The sequence below is a fragment of the Halichoeres trimaculatus genome, unplaced genomic scaffold (assembly GCF_033239565.1).
Source record: "Halichoeres trimaculatus isolate MK-OKI-2021-1 unplaced genomic scaffold, fHalTri1.1 fHalTri1_scaffold_5, whole genome shotgun sequence".
NCBI lineage: Eukaryota > Metazoa > Chordata > Actinopteri > Labriformes > Labridae > Halichoeres > Halichoeres trimaculatus.
The window spans coordinates 23,308,127-23,324,485 of NW_027437183.1; the positions used below are offsets into that span (position 1 = coordinate 23,308,127).

The 16,359-nt window shown below is 40.7% G+C and overlaps 2 protein-coding genes across 4 annotated transcripts; one reads left to right on the top strand and one right to left on the bottom strand.

Annotated features, from left to right (window-relative positions):
• Positions 1 to 1,390: 1,390 nt before the first annotated feature.
• Positions 1,391 to 8,359, bottom strand: rnf34a (ring finger protein 34a). 2 transcript variants are annotated; one of them, XM_074671143.1, is made up of 8 exons: positions 8,207 to 8,359; positions 7,092 to 7,310; positions 5,856 to 6,242; positions 5,147 to 5,206; positions 4,374 to 4,575; positions 4,176 to 4,205; positions 3,922 to 3,969; positions 1,391 to 3,293 (listed from the first exon to the last, which is right to left on the bottom strand). In XM_074671143.1, the coding sequence occupies exons 1-8, from the start codon at positions 8,210 to 8,212 to the stop codon at positions 3,106 to 3,108; spliced, it is 1,140 nt and encodes a 379-aa protein (XP_074527244.1). In that variant the 5' UTR covers positions 8,213 to 8,359; the 3' UTR covers positions 1,391 to 3,105. The 2 variants fall into 2 exon arrangements, with proteins under 2 accessions (XP_074527244.1, XP_074527245.1); XM_074671144.1 differs by lacking the exon at positions 3,922 to 3,969.
• Positions 8,360 to 9,119: 760 nt separating this feature from the next.
• On the top strand, positions 9,120 to 16,039 carry cunh5orf34 (chromosome unknown C5orf34 homolog). Of its 2 annotated transcripts, none has more exons than XM_074670758.1 (11): positions 9,120 to 9,412; positions 13,257 to 13,346; positions 13,452 to 13,814; positions 13,885 to 14,129; positions 14,221 to 14,319; positions 14,447 to 14,564; positions 14,668 to 14,759; positions 14,840 to 14,915; positions 15,006 to 15,100; positions 15,202 to 15,248; positions 15,344 to 16,039. In XM_074670758.1, exons 1-11 carry the CDS (start codon positions 9,131 to 9,133, stop codon positions 15,523 to 15,525), a joined length of 1,689 nt encoding a protein of 562 aa, XP_074526859.1. In that variant the 5' UTR covers positions 9,120 to 9,130; the 3' UTR covers positions 15,526 to 16,039. The 2 variants fall into 2 exon arrangements, with proteins under 2 accessions (XP_074526859.1, XP_074526860.1); XM_074670759.1 differs by having other exon boundaries at positions 13,452 to 13,682.
• Positions 16,040 to 16,359: the final 320 nt, after the last annotated feature.

Below are 16,359 nucleotides of genomic sequence, written 5' to 3' on the forward strand. Positions count from 1 at the left end.
TTTCACAACCAATTCAAATTGCATTAATTTTGCAAATTCAAGAAAATGCATAATGTTACAAATGTACTATTTTTTTAATATCTGCAAATTTATATAAAAAACCAAGACATCACATGTACAATTTTATAAACACAAAAACTTCTAGTTTCAATATTTTTTTATGAGTTTTTTCTATGTTAACAATTTTTTAGTTTTTCATCTTTGTTTTGAAGGTAAAGTAGATTTTGTGGCTCCTGAATGACTGTAATTCAGGTGAGCTGAGGCAAAACGGCTCTCATGAAAGTAAAGGTTTCAGATATGCTGAAAAATCATCAAAATGTATGATTTACATTTTTACTGTGACAAGCAAAAAAAAAAAGATCTTACAGATCTTATTTGATACAGGGGGTGGGTCAATTTACCCACTGGCTCCTCTACCTGAGACCTCTTCTCTACTGATAAACTGACTTCTCACCGGCCTTGATGCAGGCATGCTAACACATTGAGCTTCAGTGGTTACCATGGTTAACACCTGCTAATCTTAAGCAGGTTGGAATATGAGGATGCTGGCACAACATATTAAACCTTTAAAGCACTTAGCTGCTCACACATTGCAATGCAGCTACAGTGCCTTCAGTGCCACTGTTAGCTACGCCTTTGTACTTTTCACTTTCCTAAACAGCGTAATACTGGAGTCCCAGCGAGCAGAAGTACACACACACACACACACACACACACACACACACACACACACACACACACACACACACACACACACACCTAGACGTGCTCACACACTGAGCGTCTCCCCCTGCTGAGCGAGGCTAGCATCGCTCTGTTAGCTCCTTCTGTTGCTATATTCGATTAGAAAATATAAAAAATAAAAGAAAAATGGTTTTGTTGAAAAACACATAAACTACTTTCTTCCCATACTAATCAGGGTACCACTAAAATACATATACCATGCATGTTTTGATTTCCTCCTTACAGGAAATAGTCATAATTGTCACGTTACAGCTAATGAACACAATGCTAACACATAAAATGAAGGTTGTGATTATCCTTTTTTTTTTTTATGAAACAAGGTTTATTTATTTGCCGTTCTCTGTGAAAAATATTAAACATTATAATGTTCTCATTTTTTTTCTTATAGGACATAATTTCCTTTTACCCCAGTTTTTGTGTTTTATTGGTGCCTAGATATGTTGAAGATACACAGATATGTACTGACATTATGAACTTAATAATTAGCTTGAAAAATGACCTGACCTGTTTGTCATAATTCCCATCATAAAAATATATTGTACTTTATGGTCTGATAAATGATAAGCAGTCATTTTAACTTGATATCCACAATACTCAAGGTAATACAGCGACACCACTTATGATGCACGAGTGTACAAAAACAGACTTTAATTAAAATCTTTAATTACCAAAATAAAAAGTTTAACATTCCCAAATACAAAGACCAAACCTTGCACACATTAACACCCTCTTTACAGGAAAAGTGCAAACCAGCTCCTCTCCTGTACATACAAGTTGGGATGCCTTCAAACTGTGTTAGCAGCAATGTTGACTTTGTGTGAGCACAGCAGAGAGCTGGAAACTTTAAAATGAGCAGGATTAATGGAAAAGAAAACCAGGAAATTGAGTTTTAAATGAGGAGATAGGGATTACCGTAACCAGTCATCAAGGTTTTTTCCATGCTCTGATTTTAGAAGGAACAGAAAGTTCAAGCAGGGCGATGCAGGATTAAAACACTCCAAACCACTTGATGGGAAAACATAACCCTGTAATTATAAATTTACCCAATCCCAAGGTCAACTTCATAATCTCATATTACACGTCAAATCAAATGGAAAAAATATATAGATATATACATCTCATATGGATCAATATATGCAAATGTACATTAGCAAGTCATTATTCTCTATATTTTCTATACCACAGGTGTCAGTAAACTTGTAGCTATAGCTTTGAATAGTTAGTTCAATACATTACTCCTACATGAGAGAAAATCAACTAAAATGCATTTAAGACACTTCATTCCACCCCCAACGATATACGACTACTAAACAAAAACATTCAGAGATTCACATCCACAGTTCAGCTGAAGTCGGGGAAGATGGTTGGATGAGTTAGCACCAGTTTTTGTCTTGTCTCCACTTCAGTGCTGAGACATGACAGAGGTGACAGCGGAGGTTAGCTATTGCTGTAATGACAGACTTTGTATGACCATTTTGATTTTTTTAATGCCGTACAGAAAGGGCTTCAACAGTAAGATAAGTTAAATAATAAAACCAATTAACTTCATTATAAATCACAAATATCACGCTCAGTTATTTCTGATTCTTCTTTTTTTAATGACTAAAATGAAATGTCTTTCCTTCAAACTGTCAGCGAAGCTTAAATATTCATCAAATGCTACCTCAGCCGCCTGACTGGTCGTGTTTTGCAGTGGGTTGTGAGAAGTGGTGAATTAACACACAGTGTGAACAAAGTGCTTTCTGTTAAAATATGTTGTAGAATCCACAGACACACACCAGCCTACACAGTCGAGAGGAAAAAATTGGGCAAGAAGCCTGAGCGCATGACCCAATATTTGGCACCTAGTTCACTGTGACCCTCTCTCCTGTGGTGAGCGTCAGTATGCGTCTGTCATCTGTGTTACTAAGATATGTAGTCTCTTGCAGCAGTTGTAAAGAGAGGTGCTCCCGAAGATTTCCCAGCAGAGCAGAGTGCCTGCTACAGTTTATAGGCAGATCTGAGGGTGAACAGTTGTGTCGAACAGGACTGGCTGAGTGCCTCACATTCTTTGCTTTAGAAAATTGTAAGAAAAAGCAAACAGACACTTAGGAATGAACACAGATTTAGAGATATGTTTGTTTGAGGGCTGACCCATTGGAGGGTAAGCTTGTATGTTCTACTCAAATAGTGAAACTGAGAAGTCAAATTCCTAAAAGAAAACAAAAAACATAATTTTTAAAATGTGCAAATAATGTGAGAATTTTAGAAATACAAACGTGGAACATCCACAAACAAGTCTTTAGTGGATCCAAAGGTGATGAGCTGCATGGAGGATTTAAGGTACAGTCTTGGTGGGAGCCGCCGTGATGCAGTGGTGTATTAGGACTTAAAAACGTGCACGGCCCTCACGACGTACTGCCTGCAGATTGGACACTCGTTCATCCTCTTGCCGCACTTTGTGCAGGTGACCATGTGACCACACTCCAGGAGAACGCAATCTATCATGGCGTCCATGCAGATCCTGCAGAGGTTGTCATCGTGGATCGTCAGCGGGCCCTTTTCACAATCTGCCGGAAAAATTAATAAACACAGACACAGGGAGGTGACTGGAGACGCACAGCTTTCAAGAAGCTGTAAAATGCCATGCAGTGAGGAGGGACAAAAGGGGCAGATAATACAGAAAAGCTTCAAAAAGGCCTCATCTCATCCAGTGTGCCTTATCTCAGGTCATGCTTTCAATCTCCTTAAAAATGTCAACGCCTGCAATGGCTGTGTCAAGATGTTTCTGTGACACCACACCGTCCTCATCTCCTGAAGCAGCGTGCAAGTAAGCGAGTGAATTTACACCTGTCACACTGCAGGTCCTTCTTTAACCTGATTTATACTTTACAAACATGAATGGTTAGAAATGGAGATTGATCTCAAGGTGGAACAATGCTTCTAATGCGTGACTAAAAACCTGATGTGTAAAAATTTCTGCTTCTGAGTTTGAAACAAGAAGAGAGTATCATTCCACAGGAGGGGACCACATGACGGAGTTCTACTGAGTTTAGTTGGAAACGGTTGAGGTGTAAATTCAAGAATGGGGTACACAATGAATACAGATGTGGCAGTGTCGACACTGTATGATGGAGAGGCAAGCCACAGATGGAACATGTGACCATGGCAACAGTGAGAGCGGTCTACAAGCCTTACCTCCGATGGCACCGTTGCAGATGGGAGGGGAGGGAGGGAAGGCCACCACTTATACGTGGGGAGGAGTAAAGCAAGCAAGAGACATTTCAGCATGATTCACTGAGGGACAACTAACCTGAGTGACCTGCTCATTAGAAGTGCAACTCATTTCAAATCATTTCTTTTACCTTTACTAAATAAAATTTCAAAAGAAAAGAGATATTAAGTGTATATCGTGGAAAAACAGGATGTGGTAAAGCTGGGTGTCAGCTTACCTGTGGTTACAGTACTGCTCACATTTTCCACTGCAAGAAAAACATTTTGAAGTGACAGTTTAAAAAAGAACCCATGCCGTTTGTTCAGAAGGTGTTTCATATTTTTCTATTTCATGCATTGAATTTAACCTTTGCTCACTTACAATTTACTGACATACAAAAATCGTCATTGGCCAGAGACACAAAATGTAAACTCACTTGATTTCCTGTTTTCTTCCGTCTCTCTGTACAATCTGCTGACTCGCTCCACCAGCTCCCACTTCTCACAGCACCCTGAATAGTTGACAAAGTTTCGAGCCAAGATCTCTTTCAGCTGCCTGACTGACAGGTCCTCAATGTCCCTCAGGCTGGAGAGGTCTGAGAGAGACGCTCTGGCCCGGCGTCGTGTCTGAGGACTGACCTAGAAGGACCAGAAATCAAAACATATTGAAGAAAAAACTATAAGTTAGTCCATTACGTATCTGGATATTTTAGAATACAGTCCAAGTCAGTGTTTAAGCAAAACATCTCAAACATAGAAACTATTTCAAAGAATCCCATGAGGTGTTGCAGAACACACAAGCATTTTTCTATCTAAAATTGAAAATCAAAGGGTGCTTATTGCTGTTGCTGCCTTCTTGCTAAAATTTTAAGGATGTAGCTCACTGCAATATGCAAGGCGATGCCATTTTTGCAGCAGGGCAAAAAAAAACACTGCACCAGAACATTTTGCTCAGCATGCTTTCTGCAGAGTCGATTCTTGGGCCAACAAACAGTCTCATTGTTTGATGGGTTTTTTTTCGAGTCCAACAAAGAAAATGTAAGCATTAGCATCTCATTTCCAGACCCTTTACTGCCCTCTTTGCACTACACTGAATCTATTTGCAGCACAAATACAAGTAGCTTTGTCCCATAGTACCTTTGTTTATACTCCAGTACTCAGAGCTGAAATCTGTTTGTTAATACTTTACATGAATGGTTTGACAAATCACCTCGGGTGTGTGATCACTGGGGTCCAGGTTGAGGAGAGACACAGATGTGGCATCGCCATCCTGCAACACAACAGCAGCATTAGTGTACATAACATGCAGGGGACAGACCTGCTAACTGAGGATTAGGATTAGACACTCCTCATTCAGCCCATTGACGCCTCCAGAACAACAATGTCTCATACCCCCAGTCATGGAAAGGCTTACTGCTCCTAAAGCGGGCCAAGTACAGGTATTTATAGTGGATCCTTGGTGCTTGGAGCTCAGGTCCTATTTCAGGGCCAGTTGTGACACTTTGTACTCTCCTTTTCATCACCTTAAACTGTGATTGGTTTCTTTGTAGTCTGTTTACAAACAGTGGAAAAGCTAGAATGCACTTTTCTCCCTCTTTTCATGACTTGACAAGTGGTTCCACAGGTCTCATCAGAGTCTATCTAAGGCATTAAATTGTTCTACTAAGACCCATAACCAAAAACCCAAGAAAAGTATTACCTTTTCAGATTTTTTTTTCCGAAAAAATATTCAGACTTTCAAATTTGGGGTAACAATTTCACCTAACTATTGAATTTTAAGAAAAACAAAGAGGGCCCTGTGGTGACAAGCTTTCAGCATCAGGGAACAGTTGAGATTTTCTGCAGCTCTACGAATCATAGGCTTTGGCAAAGTAAGGCATTATTTTAATGAAGATACACAGTGAGGCGTGCGTCCTGACCTGGTTGGTATCGGAGCTGTCACTCCTGCTCAACCGCTCCTCCTGAGAGGCGACAAAAGTAGACAGCTCCGAGGCAGACTGTGTGGTAGAGGGGGTCGGTGTATACACGGAGCGTGAGTGGAGGCTGCTTGTGTCGGGGTCCTCCTCTTCCTCAATGCCTCTATGACAGAGCACCAGGTCCACCAGGTCCTCTTTTTCCCTGCAGGTATCGGTCGGGATATTGCGGAGCAGCAAGTACTGACGCAGGTCCCTGACTCGTAAGCGCATCAGCCTCGGTCGCTGGAAGGCTGTTGCCTTTAACAAATGACATGTTGCACAAATGCGCAGATTCTCCTGAAGCACGGAGCATAGAGAGCAGAAGCTCTTTTTGCAGTCGCAGCAAATGTACTGCAGAAACAGAGAGAGGGGGTGAGATGAAAGTAGGCAACTTGTGATCTTATGTGATGCCACATTTGATATGAAGATATAGGGTTAATGTGTCTAATTGGGTGATTGGGCCTCACTTTAAATTATCAACATATCACATGATGTAAAAACAAAAACCCAGAAAAAATGGGGAGACATCATTTAACAAATTACCACATAGGACTCCTAAGCCTGAGGATTTCTTGTGCACTTTTAACACACATCTGCCGTACCTCTCCAGGCACTGATTACGAGGCAGCACAGTTCTCTAGTTGATAAACATCAAACAGTAATAAATGCAAGAGGTGGGCTGTGATGGGCACAGAAAGCAAGTAAAGAGCAGGGCTCAGGCAGAATGAGACTCAGAGCCCTGAGAAAACACGAGCACTAAATGAAGGTGACATTAGAGAACAAAATAGTTGTCCATCTGTCTCTGCAATCAGCTAGAACGAAGTCTAGTCATGAGAAAATAGAGGCCTCAAGGTGTAAACTGAATTAACTTTACCCCCACAAAAACAACTAAGGCTTTCAGTTCATCAGGAAAAGGAGTACAAAAACACCCTGTACAATGAAAGTGCATTATAGTTGCTTTTGTAGGACATCTGTAGGATCTAATTACATTTGAAACATCACTGCTTTATAGAAAATGCACATTATCTACAAGCTGAAAAAGATTATTGTTCTTTAGACCCAGCCTCACAAAGTAATTAACACTTCTGCCGAAAATGTTCATCTTTTATGTCCATCTGCTTCTGCATCCGCACCCCTTCTTCTCATTATGTAAGTGCAGCAATCAACATGAACGGGCACCATCAACATCTTGATACCCACCTTCCTCCTGAAGACAGAGAAGGCCTGACCACACGCCTTGCAAACAAGACCGGGACTCCCTGAGCTGGTGGGCGGGTATGTCGAATATCCTGCACTGGGGGCAAATCTGAAGGGTCCAGCGCCGGCCCCAAACCCTGGCTGCTGGCCTCTTACTGCCCCAGTACCCATCACTTCATTCAGCAAACCGCAGCATGAAGCCCACACAGATGAGGCCCCTGCCTGAATGTCACATAACACCACACTTTCAATATTTACCATCTTCAGAAGACACTGACAATGCACACATATGTATGAATCAACCTAAATACATAAATAAAAACATAGACAAACACATTATTTTTACATTTTAGGTATGTCATGTCTATACTTTAACACAAACATAATATTTTAGGTGTGTTATATATGTATATATGTACACATAAATAGTATGGTATGTTATGTCAGATAATCATTTGATCATTTCAAATGTCAACGCTAATCTGTGTGTCAATAAAGCATCTGGATTCAAAGAAATTTACATTAATTATGCAGAATATGAATGGGTGCATCTCTTATAACATTCTTGGTTCCTGCAGATATACTATAGTATTAAAAAAGAATAATAGATTGTCTATATATGCAACATATTGTAGTTAAATAGAATACAAGAATAACAAGAATAACCCAGTGTTACTGAACACAAATAAGCACAAACCGTGCAAACAGGACTAGCAAGCATCTGAAACTGTCAACACAGTGCTACAAAACAGTCAATCATACTAGCAAAATATTTCACTAGTGATGATAAGCTAACGTTCATGTAGCTTGACTGTATACTATCTAACCAAACAAATCCACAACGTTCAAAATGTCTTACAGGTCGATAATACTGTCATTTCTGTCATCGTTTCACCGCAGCTGCCAAAGTTGCTGGCACTGATCGTTGATAATTAGCTGGCCCGGGCTAACTAACGTCAGCTAACCCGACGGGAAAAAATGAGATAAAACAGCTACATATATGGTACAGTATTTGGATTTAGCAGCGACAAGAAGCTTCATTAGCTCACGCTAGCTGCTACTAGCGACAGTCTCAGCATAGCTATAATTTGTTGAGATGAATTATAAAGAAATTTCACCTTCATTGCAGCTCCGGCGTGTCTACAGTGAAAGACCAGATCGACTGTGTAACCATTGCAACACGGAGCGTCACTTATTTTGCTGAACTGCCTGAATGCGTCTTGATGTGATGAGCAACGTTCGATCCCCGACCACTGACACTGACACTGCTACTGCTGATGCTAAACTAGCTGCTTCTTCTTCTTCGTTCTCATAATGCAGGGGCTTGTAATCGAAACGCGCCGTGTTGCTGCCCTCAACAGGTCGAATGTAGCAACCGGGAACGCGCGCTGCTAGAAAGGTCTGGGACAATGTAGGCCTACAACACAAAAACCAATGCTTAAAACCGATAAAATTCTAAAGGGGATGAACATTTATCTATCTATCTATCTATCTATCTATCTATCTATCTATCTATCTATCTATCTATCTATCTATCTATCTATCTATCTATCTATCTATCAAATTGATAAATAATGAAGAAAATAAAAAATGACAATGATCTATATTTACTTTAATACAGATGTTTATGTTAACTAATAACAAATGTGGGGAAAATAAATGTCTCTCTTATTTGTATAATTTATTTTTTTTTCAAGTGATGAGTAAATGACTTTCATTTTTTACCTGTCCTATGTGATGGAGCCCACACCTCTCAGAGATCTCTTTGATCACTGATTTCTAAATCGACCAGTTTCAACGGCCAGTTTTTTTTCCCTATAATCTGTTGTTTATCTCTTTACCTTTGCCTTATTAATAATTTGGGATACGTAATCATTTAAACGTTAACAAATGACAACAGTTCCATACGTTGTCTACTCGAAACAGTCATATTATTCAGCCACAGACTGTGTAAAACTGTAAAACAGTGTTTACATTATATTAATTTATCCAGCGCACTCCCTCTCCCTGAACGCGCCAACGACTAACGTCTCCTCCTCCTGATGACGTCACGGTGTTTTGAGTTTCAGCGCGTCCACTTCAAGGAAGAAAGTCAGAGGTCCATGTTAGAAGGTTTAACCATGGAAAACAACTACAGTGTCGGTCTAATGATCATGTATGAGGATGAGTCGGTGGATGTTCGTTGCAGTAACGGAGCCCAGGTACAGCTGTCGCCCTGTGGCAGTGAATTCATGCTGACAAAGCCGAGGGACCCCGCTGGACATCCTCTGCGACCCATCGACAGAGTCCGACAGAGGACCAGGTTCACCATAAGCGCTTACAAGGTATGAGGCTTACTGTGCTTACTCAGAAAAGCTTTCCACTTCAGTTAAAACGAACCTCAGCGATCTTGGTGTCATGTTTCACCATAGAATAGTGTTTTGTAACACTTGAGCACCTCCAACTTGCTGAATTTTTGAGTCAGGTTAGAGTTGTCAAACTAATGAAAAGTACCCACATTTGTTTATTTCAAACAGCACCAATTCAAAACTCTGCTAGAATATCACCCCAATGCATGGTGGTCCTTTGTTACAATCTACCCCACTACAGGGGTAGGTTTATCACATGCTGGGATAAGTTGTGACAGACAAAAAAAAGCAAAAACAGAAATCGCACCCCTCAAAAAGAGGTTTATTGAAATAGAACAATCCAGAACAACGTCTCTCTCAGTGACTGACCATCTCCACTTTCTGTTTGATTCGAGAGCTCATCCTTAACAGTATATGCTCAAACACTACAGTGTATCTCTGTAAAAAAAACATTGTGTGTGTGTGTGTGTGTGTGTGCGTAATTATTAAAGTCACAAATGGTTATTTGTAACCATGGAGTGGTGGCTTTTTTTGGTCTTTTTTGAGATGCAACATTTCCTCCTGCACCTCAGAGGAAACCTTGCTGCTGCTCCAGGAACCTACACTGGACCCCCAGCTTCTGCAGTGATTTCTAGGAACATGGCAGATCCCATTTGCCTTTGTGACTGATCCAACTGACGTACTGCTCTTTGTGACTACATCAGATGGTTTTTAAAAATCATCTGCAGGCACACCTCTGTCTGTTTTTCTTTTCCACTGCCTAGGCGTTAAAATTAGACATACATGTCGGTGCAGATTTCCTTAATTTTGGAGGAATCGGTGATCAGGAATCGGTGATCAGGAATCGGTGATCAGCCCATCCTTACATATTAAACTGATTTTATACCTCTGGGAAGGTCTGACAGCCAGCCATTGTTGCTTTTTGCTCTGAGGCCTAAAACTCAGCACACTTTATTGGTTGTTTAAGTTAAAACATAAAGATTTTATTGTTTCAAAGGTATTGTTCAATGATTTTTAATAAAACGAGACTGGAACATTGAAAGTATATGCTGTCAGGTATAGAAAATAAAAAGTAAAAATCAATATCAGCAGGTCGGCTTTTTAAAGTTTGGTGATCAGTGATGGGCCAGAAATCTGTGATTGGTGCACCCCTATTTAACATTATTAAGATCAAAAAATTGTTTTCAGTTGGACGTAAGGGAATGGCTGTGATGCTTTTTAAAGATGTGTTACAACCAACCCCACCCCTGTCAGCCAGTGTTAAGCTAGCTGTATTAACATAGTGGATTGAAATTAGCATGGGAATAATGCAAATCTCATTTTTCTTCAGAAACTACTATTTATTCTGATATAAGTCAAATGGGTTTATCAGGAATAGTATAAGTACTAAACAAAATATAGTCTTAGTTAAAAATCACTTTCTTAACTTAAAATCATGTTTTTCTTAATAAAACCTGCATGCACCTGTTTCCAGCTCTGACAATCACCATGTGTGATCAGGGTTGGAGTGGGTAAATATTGAAGTAGTCATATGACTCCTATATCCCTTATTGGTGGAATCAGTTAACTTCCTGTCATGGTTGATCTGTGGTCCGTACGTAATGAAGTTTTGAAGTTATAAGTTTGGCATTTTTGCTGTTAACGCCTTCCTTTTTAGTTGTACCACTTTGAATTATCACTAAACATAAAACATTTATACAATTTTGTACAAATTTGTATCCTTCTTTATTTTTTGCATTTGTAATCAAAAAGCTGTAATCTGCTCCTGAAGGTCCCCCTGAGGTTTGGTGGATGGTCCCTCTCACACAGACTCCTCTGACTCCTTGGGCTCCTCCTGGTCTTTGGTGGTAGTGGTAGATGTCTCAGGGGTGTGTTCCTCATTCTGGCACGGCTCAGCCTCAGGTTCTTCTTGGCAGCTGGTGGTTTTTGCTGGTTTTTCTCTTGACTCGTTCTCCACCGGGAGCTTCTGGTTTATGGAGATTTGTTGAGTTGTGAGTTCCTCAGCCATTGTAAGAGCACTTTCTCTGGCAGTGCTGAGCTCCTCTGCCAGCTTCTTAAGAAGGGCGTCCTTTTCAGCTGTCAGGTTGTCAATGACTCGCTGGTTTTCCTGGACTCTACCTTTGCTGGACTCCATGACCTCTGCCTGCTGTTGGATTGTGGTCACTGCTGCTTCATACTTCATGGTGAGCTCATTGTATGACATTCTGAGGCTGTCATGATCCTGTTGGAGAAGCTTTTTCTTATCTCTCTCACGATGAAGCTCCTCTTGGCCGTTGTTATATGCCTCTTTCATCTCCTCAGTCTCCTCTTGATTTAGGTTTTGTATCCTGAGCTGAAGTTTCAGCTCCTCCAGCTCCTTTAGGAGATTCTGCTCCTTATCGAAGGCTTCTTGCTGGAAGGTGTTAAACTCCTGTGCCATCTTATAGCGGAGAGTATCTTTTTCAGCCCACAGTTCGGAGATAACTCTCTGGTCCTCCAGCAGCCTGACATTGTGAGACTCTCTCTCCTTCTCCAGCTCACTAAAGTAGAAATCAGCCTGCTGTCTGAGGGCGGAGACCTCAATATCATACCTTGAGCTGATATTTTGGTATGAGGCTTTGCTGTTATCCAGCTCCTCTTGGAGAGCTTGGCACTTTTCTTTCTCTTTCTGCAGCTCCTCCTGTAGCTCCTTCTGGCTGATCATATGAGCCACCTGCAGATCCTCATAATCCTCCTGAAGGTTTCTCCTGTTGGTGTGGCTGCTTTTCGTCTTCACCAGCTGGGAGATCTTTTCATGACTTAGAGTTCCTTCCTCATCATAGAAGTTCAACTTCTCCAGCTCTTTCCGCTGCTGTTTGCTCCTCTCCATGTACACTTCTTTGAGCTTTTTCTCCTTCACATATTTGTTGTCTGCGGCCCTGCAGAGGAGCTGCAGCCGTCTATTTTCTTCCCGGAGTGATTGCAGCTCCTGAATTTCTCTGTGATGCCTCCTATCTTCAGGTCTGCTGTCAAACTGTGGCACAGCTGCAGTGTCACTCTCAACTTCCTCCTGTTTCATCTTTTTGTCTCTTCTTTTCAAATCCTCCTGATCTCTTCAGCTACAGATTTGTTATAAAATGTCTGTTTAGCTGCTGCCTTGTCTCCTTGGCTTCCAGTTGACTATGGTGGTCAAATTGAAAATATACATATTATTTTTTCAAATTAGAAATAAACAATTGTTTCCAATCAAAAATAAACAATCATCAAATGATGTTTTCAATTGTTTTCAATGAGCATTTTAAATAAACTGGTTGATCCTAAACTTTCACATTAGCTCACAATTAAATTCAGAATTTAAAATACTTGTCTTAAAGGGGCTGTGAGGAGTTTGAAAGTGCTCTTGAAAAAGTCTCCCTCCTAGATATATGCCTGATCAGAATCACCTTAAAGATGAGAGGATCAGAGCCAATATTGCTGGTTACAGGTTATTTTAAATTGCTACTTCTTAGTTTCCTGATCTGGTCGAGCAGCACCAGATTGATTTACAGCACTTCTAGGTCTCCATGACAACACCACACCACATCATCAACTCAGTTTAATTTCTTCCATCCAAGGGACATTGAAAACCAAGGTCTGCTGTCACATGGTGCATTCATTTATGCCCAAGCTAAAGGCTAATTAGCCTTTAGTTCAGGCTGTATTACTCAATAACACCGGGGCTAAACAGTTTGTGATAATGTCCATTTCAACCCACAGTCAGCAGTTATTCTGCAGTGGTCTGTTCACACTTCAGAAAATTCAACTCATGTTCAGTGCTAATAAACTGTTGATGCTATGGTGTAAATTTATGTATCATTTTCAGGAGTTGATAGCGGCTGCATTAATATTTAGGAACAAATATGCAAGTCGACCATATCTGCCAGAGGAACTCATTCAACCTGAGCACAAAAAGGTAACACGATCTGTTTCTTGGCCCACATCTTTTTAAAAATAAATAGCAGGAAATCTGCTTCATCTTTGAATCTTTATCTCTATCTTTCTGTGTTTCCTCTTGCAGCCTTTTTTCAGCATTGACTCAGACGTGCAGTGGCCTGAGTGGTCTTCCTGTGATTCTGAGCCTGGAGCCAAAGGAGAAATCATCATCAAGTCAGAGGAGGGTCGGGCTGTGTTGATGCTGTCTCCTTCTGGTGATGAATTCTCCGTCGAGTTCACATGCAACCTCAGTCAGAATAAAAGTGAGCAGTGCAGCTCTGAAAGCAGCCAGGGCACACCGCAACAGCAGCATCAAGTAAGCAATGTGATCTGTCAGAGCAGCGTTGATGAGAGCACAGATATCAATCACAGCAGAGGGAGCAGAAGGGATGAGCATTTTAGATCACGGTCTTGCTCTCCTGGGAGTACAAGCACAGCTCAGCCAAAGGTAATGCATCTTCATGATATTCCTCTACTTTAGCCAAAGCTTTGAATTAATATTTCACTTGTCTCTACAGCCAGAAGAGATGTTCCAGTCAACCACGGTGGTTCAACATCACTCCTGCGCTGAGGTGCCAGCTGTTTGGTGCTACCCTCTCTCTTTGGCACGCCATCTTGCGACGGCCCATCTTTCCAAACCTGAAGATGACAGAGCGGAAGGAGTGATCAATCTCCCCCTGAAGTCTGATGCATCAAATGTGAAGAGAAGCTCTCGGCTTCCTCAGGCGCTGCCTCTCACATGTGCATCACCTCACTGGCACAGGTTAGATTACTAATCAAACACATCAGACATGTCAAACACTATTTAACCACGCTCACTGGCAGGTTAAAGCATTCTTATTTATGTGTTTAAGATGGAAAGTCAAGGATCCCCTTGTAAAAGATGACCATGTAGAACAAGATCTTCCCACAGAGCTGATCAAGGTGATGTGGTGTCAGGGAGTTACATACAGGTATGTGTGCAGCTTTAAGGGTTGAAAAGGACCTTAAAGATCTTTCACTTTAAATAACAAGGCTGTAAATGAGCATTTATTGCTTAACTATAACTGTTTGTTGTAAATGTGAATATTAATTGTGTAGAATCCTCAGCGGGGCTGTTGCAGTTGTAGAGGTTTCCCCCGGGGATGGATCCGTCATGCGGTCTAACGGTGTTCTCAACACTTACTTTATCCATCACAAACCTGTACTGCCAGGGCAGGTAGACACCAAGTTCAAGGGATTTTAAATAAAGTGTGAGCTGAAATTTAACACCAACCATGCATTTTTGCAGAAACCTCCATTAACTTTGTAAAATCTCACAGGTGAGAGAAGTAACGTACCACCTGGACAACCTCCCCCCTGACGTACCAGGACAGCTGTACTCTATATCCTCTGTTGTACATCGTGCAAGCAGGTGAGCTGCCTCATCGTCAAAGTCTGGATGATTTGAAACGCTCCTCTGATCATTTTGACCATCATGTCTTTATGTCCCAGGATCCTGACGTGCTACAACGAGGCAAAGCAATCAATCAAGCTTCCTGTAACACCCAGCTGCCTGCATGATGAACAAGTAGTTCTCATTTATGTTGTAACAATGTTTGATGATTACATGATTAAAACAGAATTCAAGCTCCTGGATTGATCATGAGTTTAATTTCAGGTAAAATACTCTTCTAAACCAGCAGTGACTGAAGGAAATCTGTCTAATCCTGTGTCTGCTGAGCAGCTTGTTGATTTCACACAATCAGAGAGCCAGTGAGTTGAATTCTGGGGATCAATGTATAGTTTATTATTATTATTATCCTAGTTCTTTGTTGCATGTGTTAAATTTCCTTTTGCTTTCTGATTAAACTCAGGTCAGATATCGTAGCTGCAGAGCTGGAGAAGATCAAAAGATTCAACTGTATCCTTCAACACTAAGATCACCACACTGAGAACAAATATGTGTTCATATGAGCTGGTTCTCATAAGTTTGTTCTTTAACTTCTCTGTAAACAGTTCTGCTGGAGAACAGCCACCTCCTTGGAAATGAAAAGAGAAGTTCAGCAGTGGAGTGTACACCTGCTGAGGATGTGACTCATGACTCAATGAGTGAACAGAGCATCGCTGAAGCTCTACAGAGGACGTCTAAGGCCATACAGGACATAGATGCTCTCACATCTGCGGTCACTCTTACTTAAAGAAAAGATGTTTTAAAGAACACACACTGAAGCATGGGCTGGACTTTTGAGAGGAAAACTAACCTCTGTGGGTAGAGACTGATGAAGTTGTGTCTTAAAGCTGAACCTCTGTAATGAGTTTACATCAGAAGCAACATTCAAACAGAAAGTGTTGCTTACTACACGCCTCCTCACCGTGACCTTCCTGTCAGGCTTAAATATATAAACTTTGTTGCCAATCTATGTTTAACACCTTGATATTTTCTACTAATACTTATTGCAGCCTGTGGTTCTGTTGCACAAGATGCGACTGATAAGGGTCACAGTTTTTACTATTTGAGAGGCATAATCTAGTTCCATTATCAAAGCACCTGTGGGCTATAACCTTGAGGATACCTCATGTTCAATATGAGCGTCACTGTCGTCCAGAAAGCCTTGAAGAGGACAGAGATTGTCAAACGTGATGCACTGAGTCTCTTGGTCTACACAAATAACCTAGGCATTGCATTGCCTTTAAAATGTCTTTAAAGTCTCACAAATAAAACACTTTATTTGCAAATATGAGTTTTCTTCAGCAATATTTAAAGAAGAAATGAAGAGAAACGCCTTGAAAAGGATCTTTCATCTTTCTTTTCTTTTTTAAAAAATTCTTCTGATGACTTTTTTTATGATGGCTTTATCTTTTCATTTTTGTCTTTATTCTTTTTCCTTTTAAATGTTTTGTCTCTATTTAATGAATTGCCTCCTGTATAAAATGTGCTTTATCAATGAATTTATCAAAGTCCTATGAATTTACTCAGGGTTCCCGCGGATCCTTGAAAAGTCTTAAAAGGCATTGAATTCATAATTCTTAAA

Excerpts from the sequence above, each read along its gene's own strand:
- rnf34a (XM_074671143.1), bottom strand. Across the intron at positions 6,243-7,091 it reads TCTCTGTCTTCAGGAGGAAG|TACATTTGCTGCGACTGCAA; the intron begins GTGGGTATCAAG and ends CTGTTTCTGCAG. Across the intron at positions 3,970-4,175 it reads GAGCAGTACTGTAACCACAG|TGGTGGCCTTCCCTCCCTCC; the intron begins GTAAGCTGACAC and ends CCCACGTATAAG.
- cunh5orf34 (XM_074670758.1), top strand. The coding sequence starts at position 9,131 with ATGACGTCACGGTGTTTTGAGTTTCAGCGCGTCCACTTCAAGGAAGAA. Across the intron at positions 13,347-13,451 it reads TTCAACCTGAGCACAAAAAG|CCTTTTTTCAGCATTGACTC; the intron begins GTAACACGATCT and ends TTCCTCTTGCAG. Across the intron at positions 14,760-14,839 it reads GTTGTACATCGTGCAAGCAG|GATCCTGACGTGCTACAACG; the intron begins GTGAGCTGCCTC and ends TTTATGTCCCAG.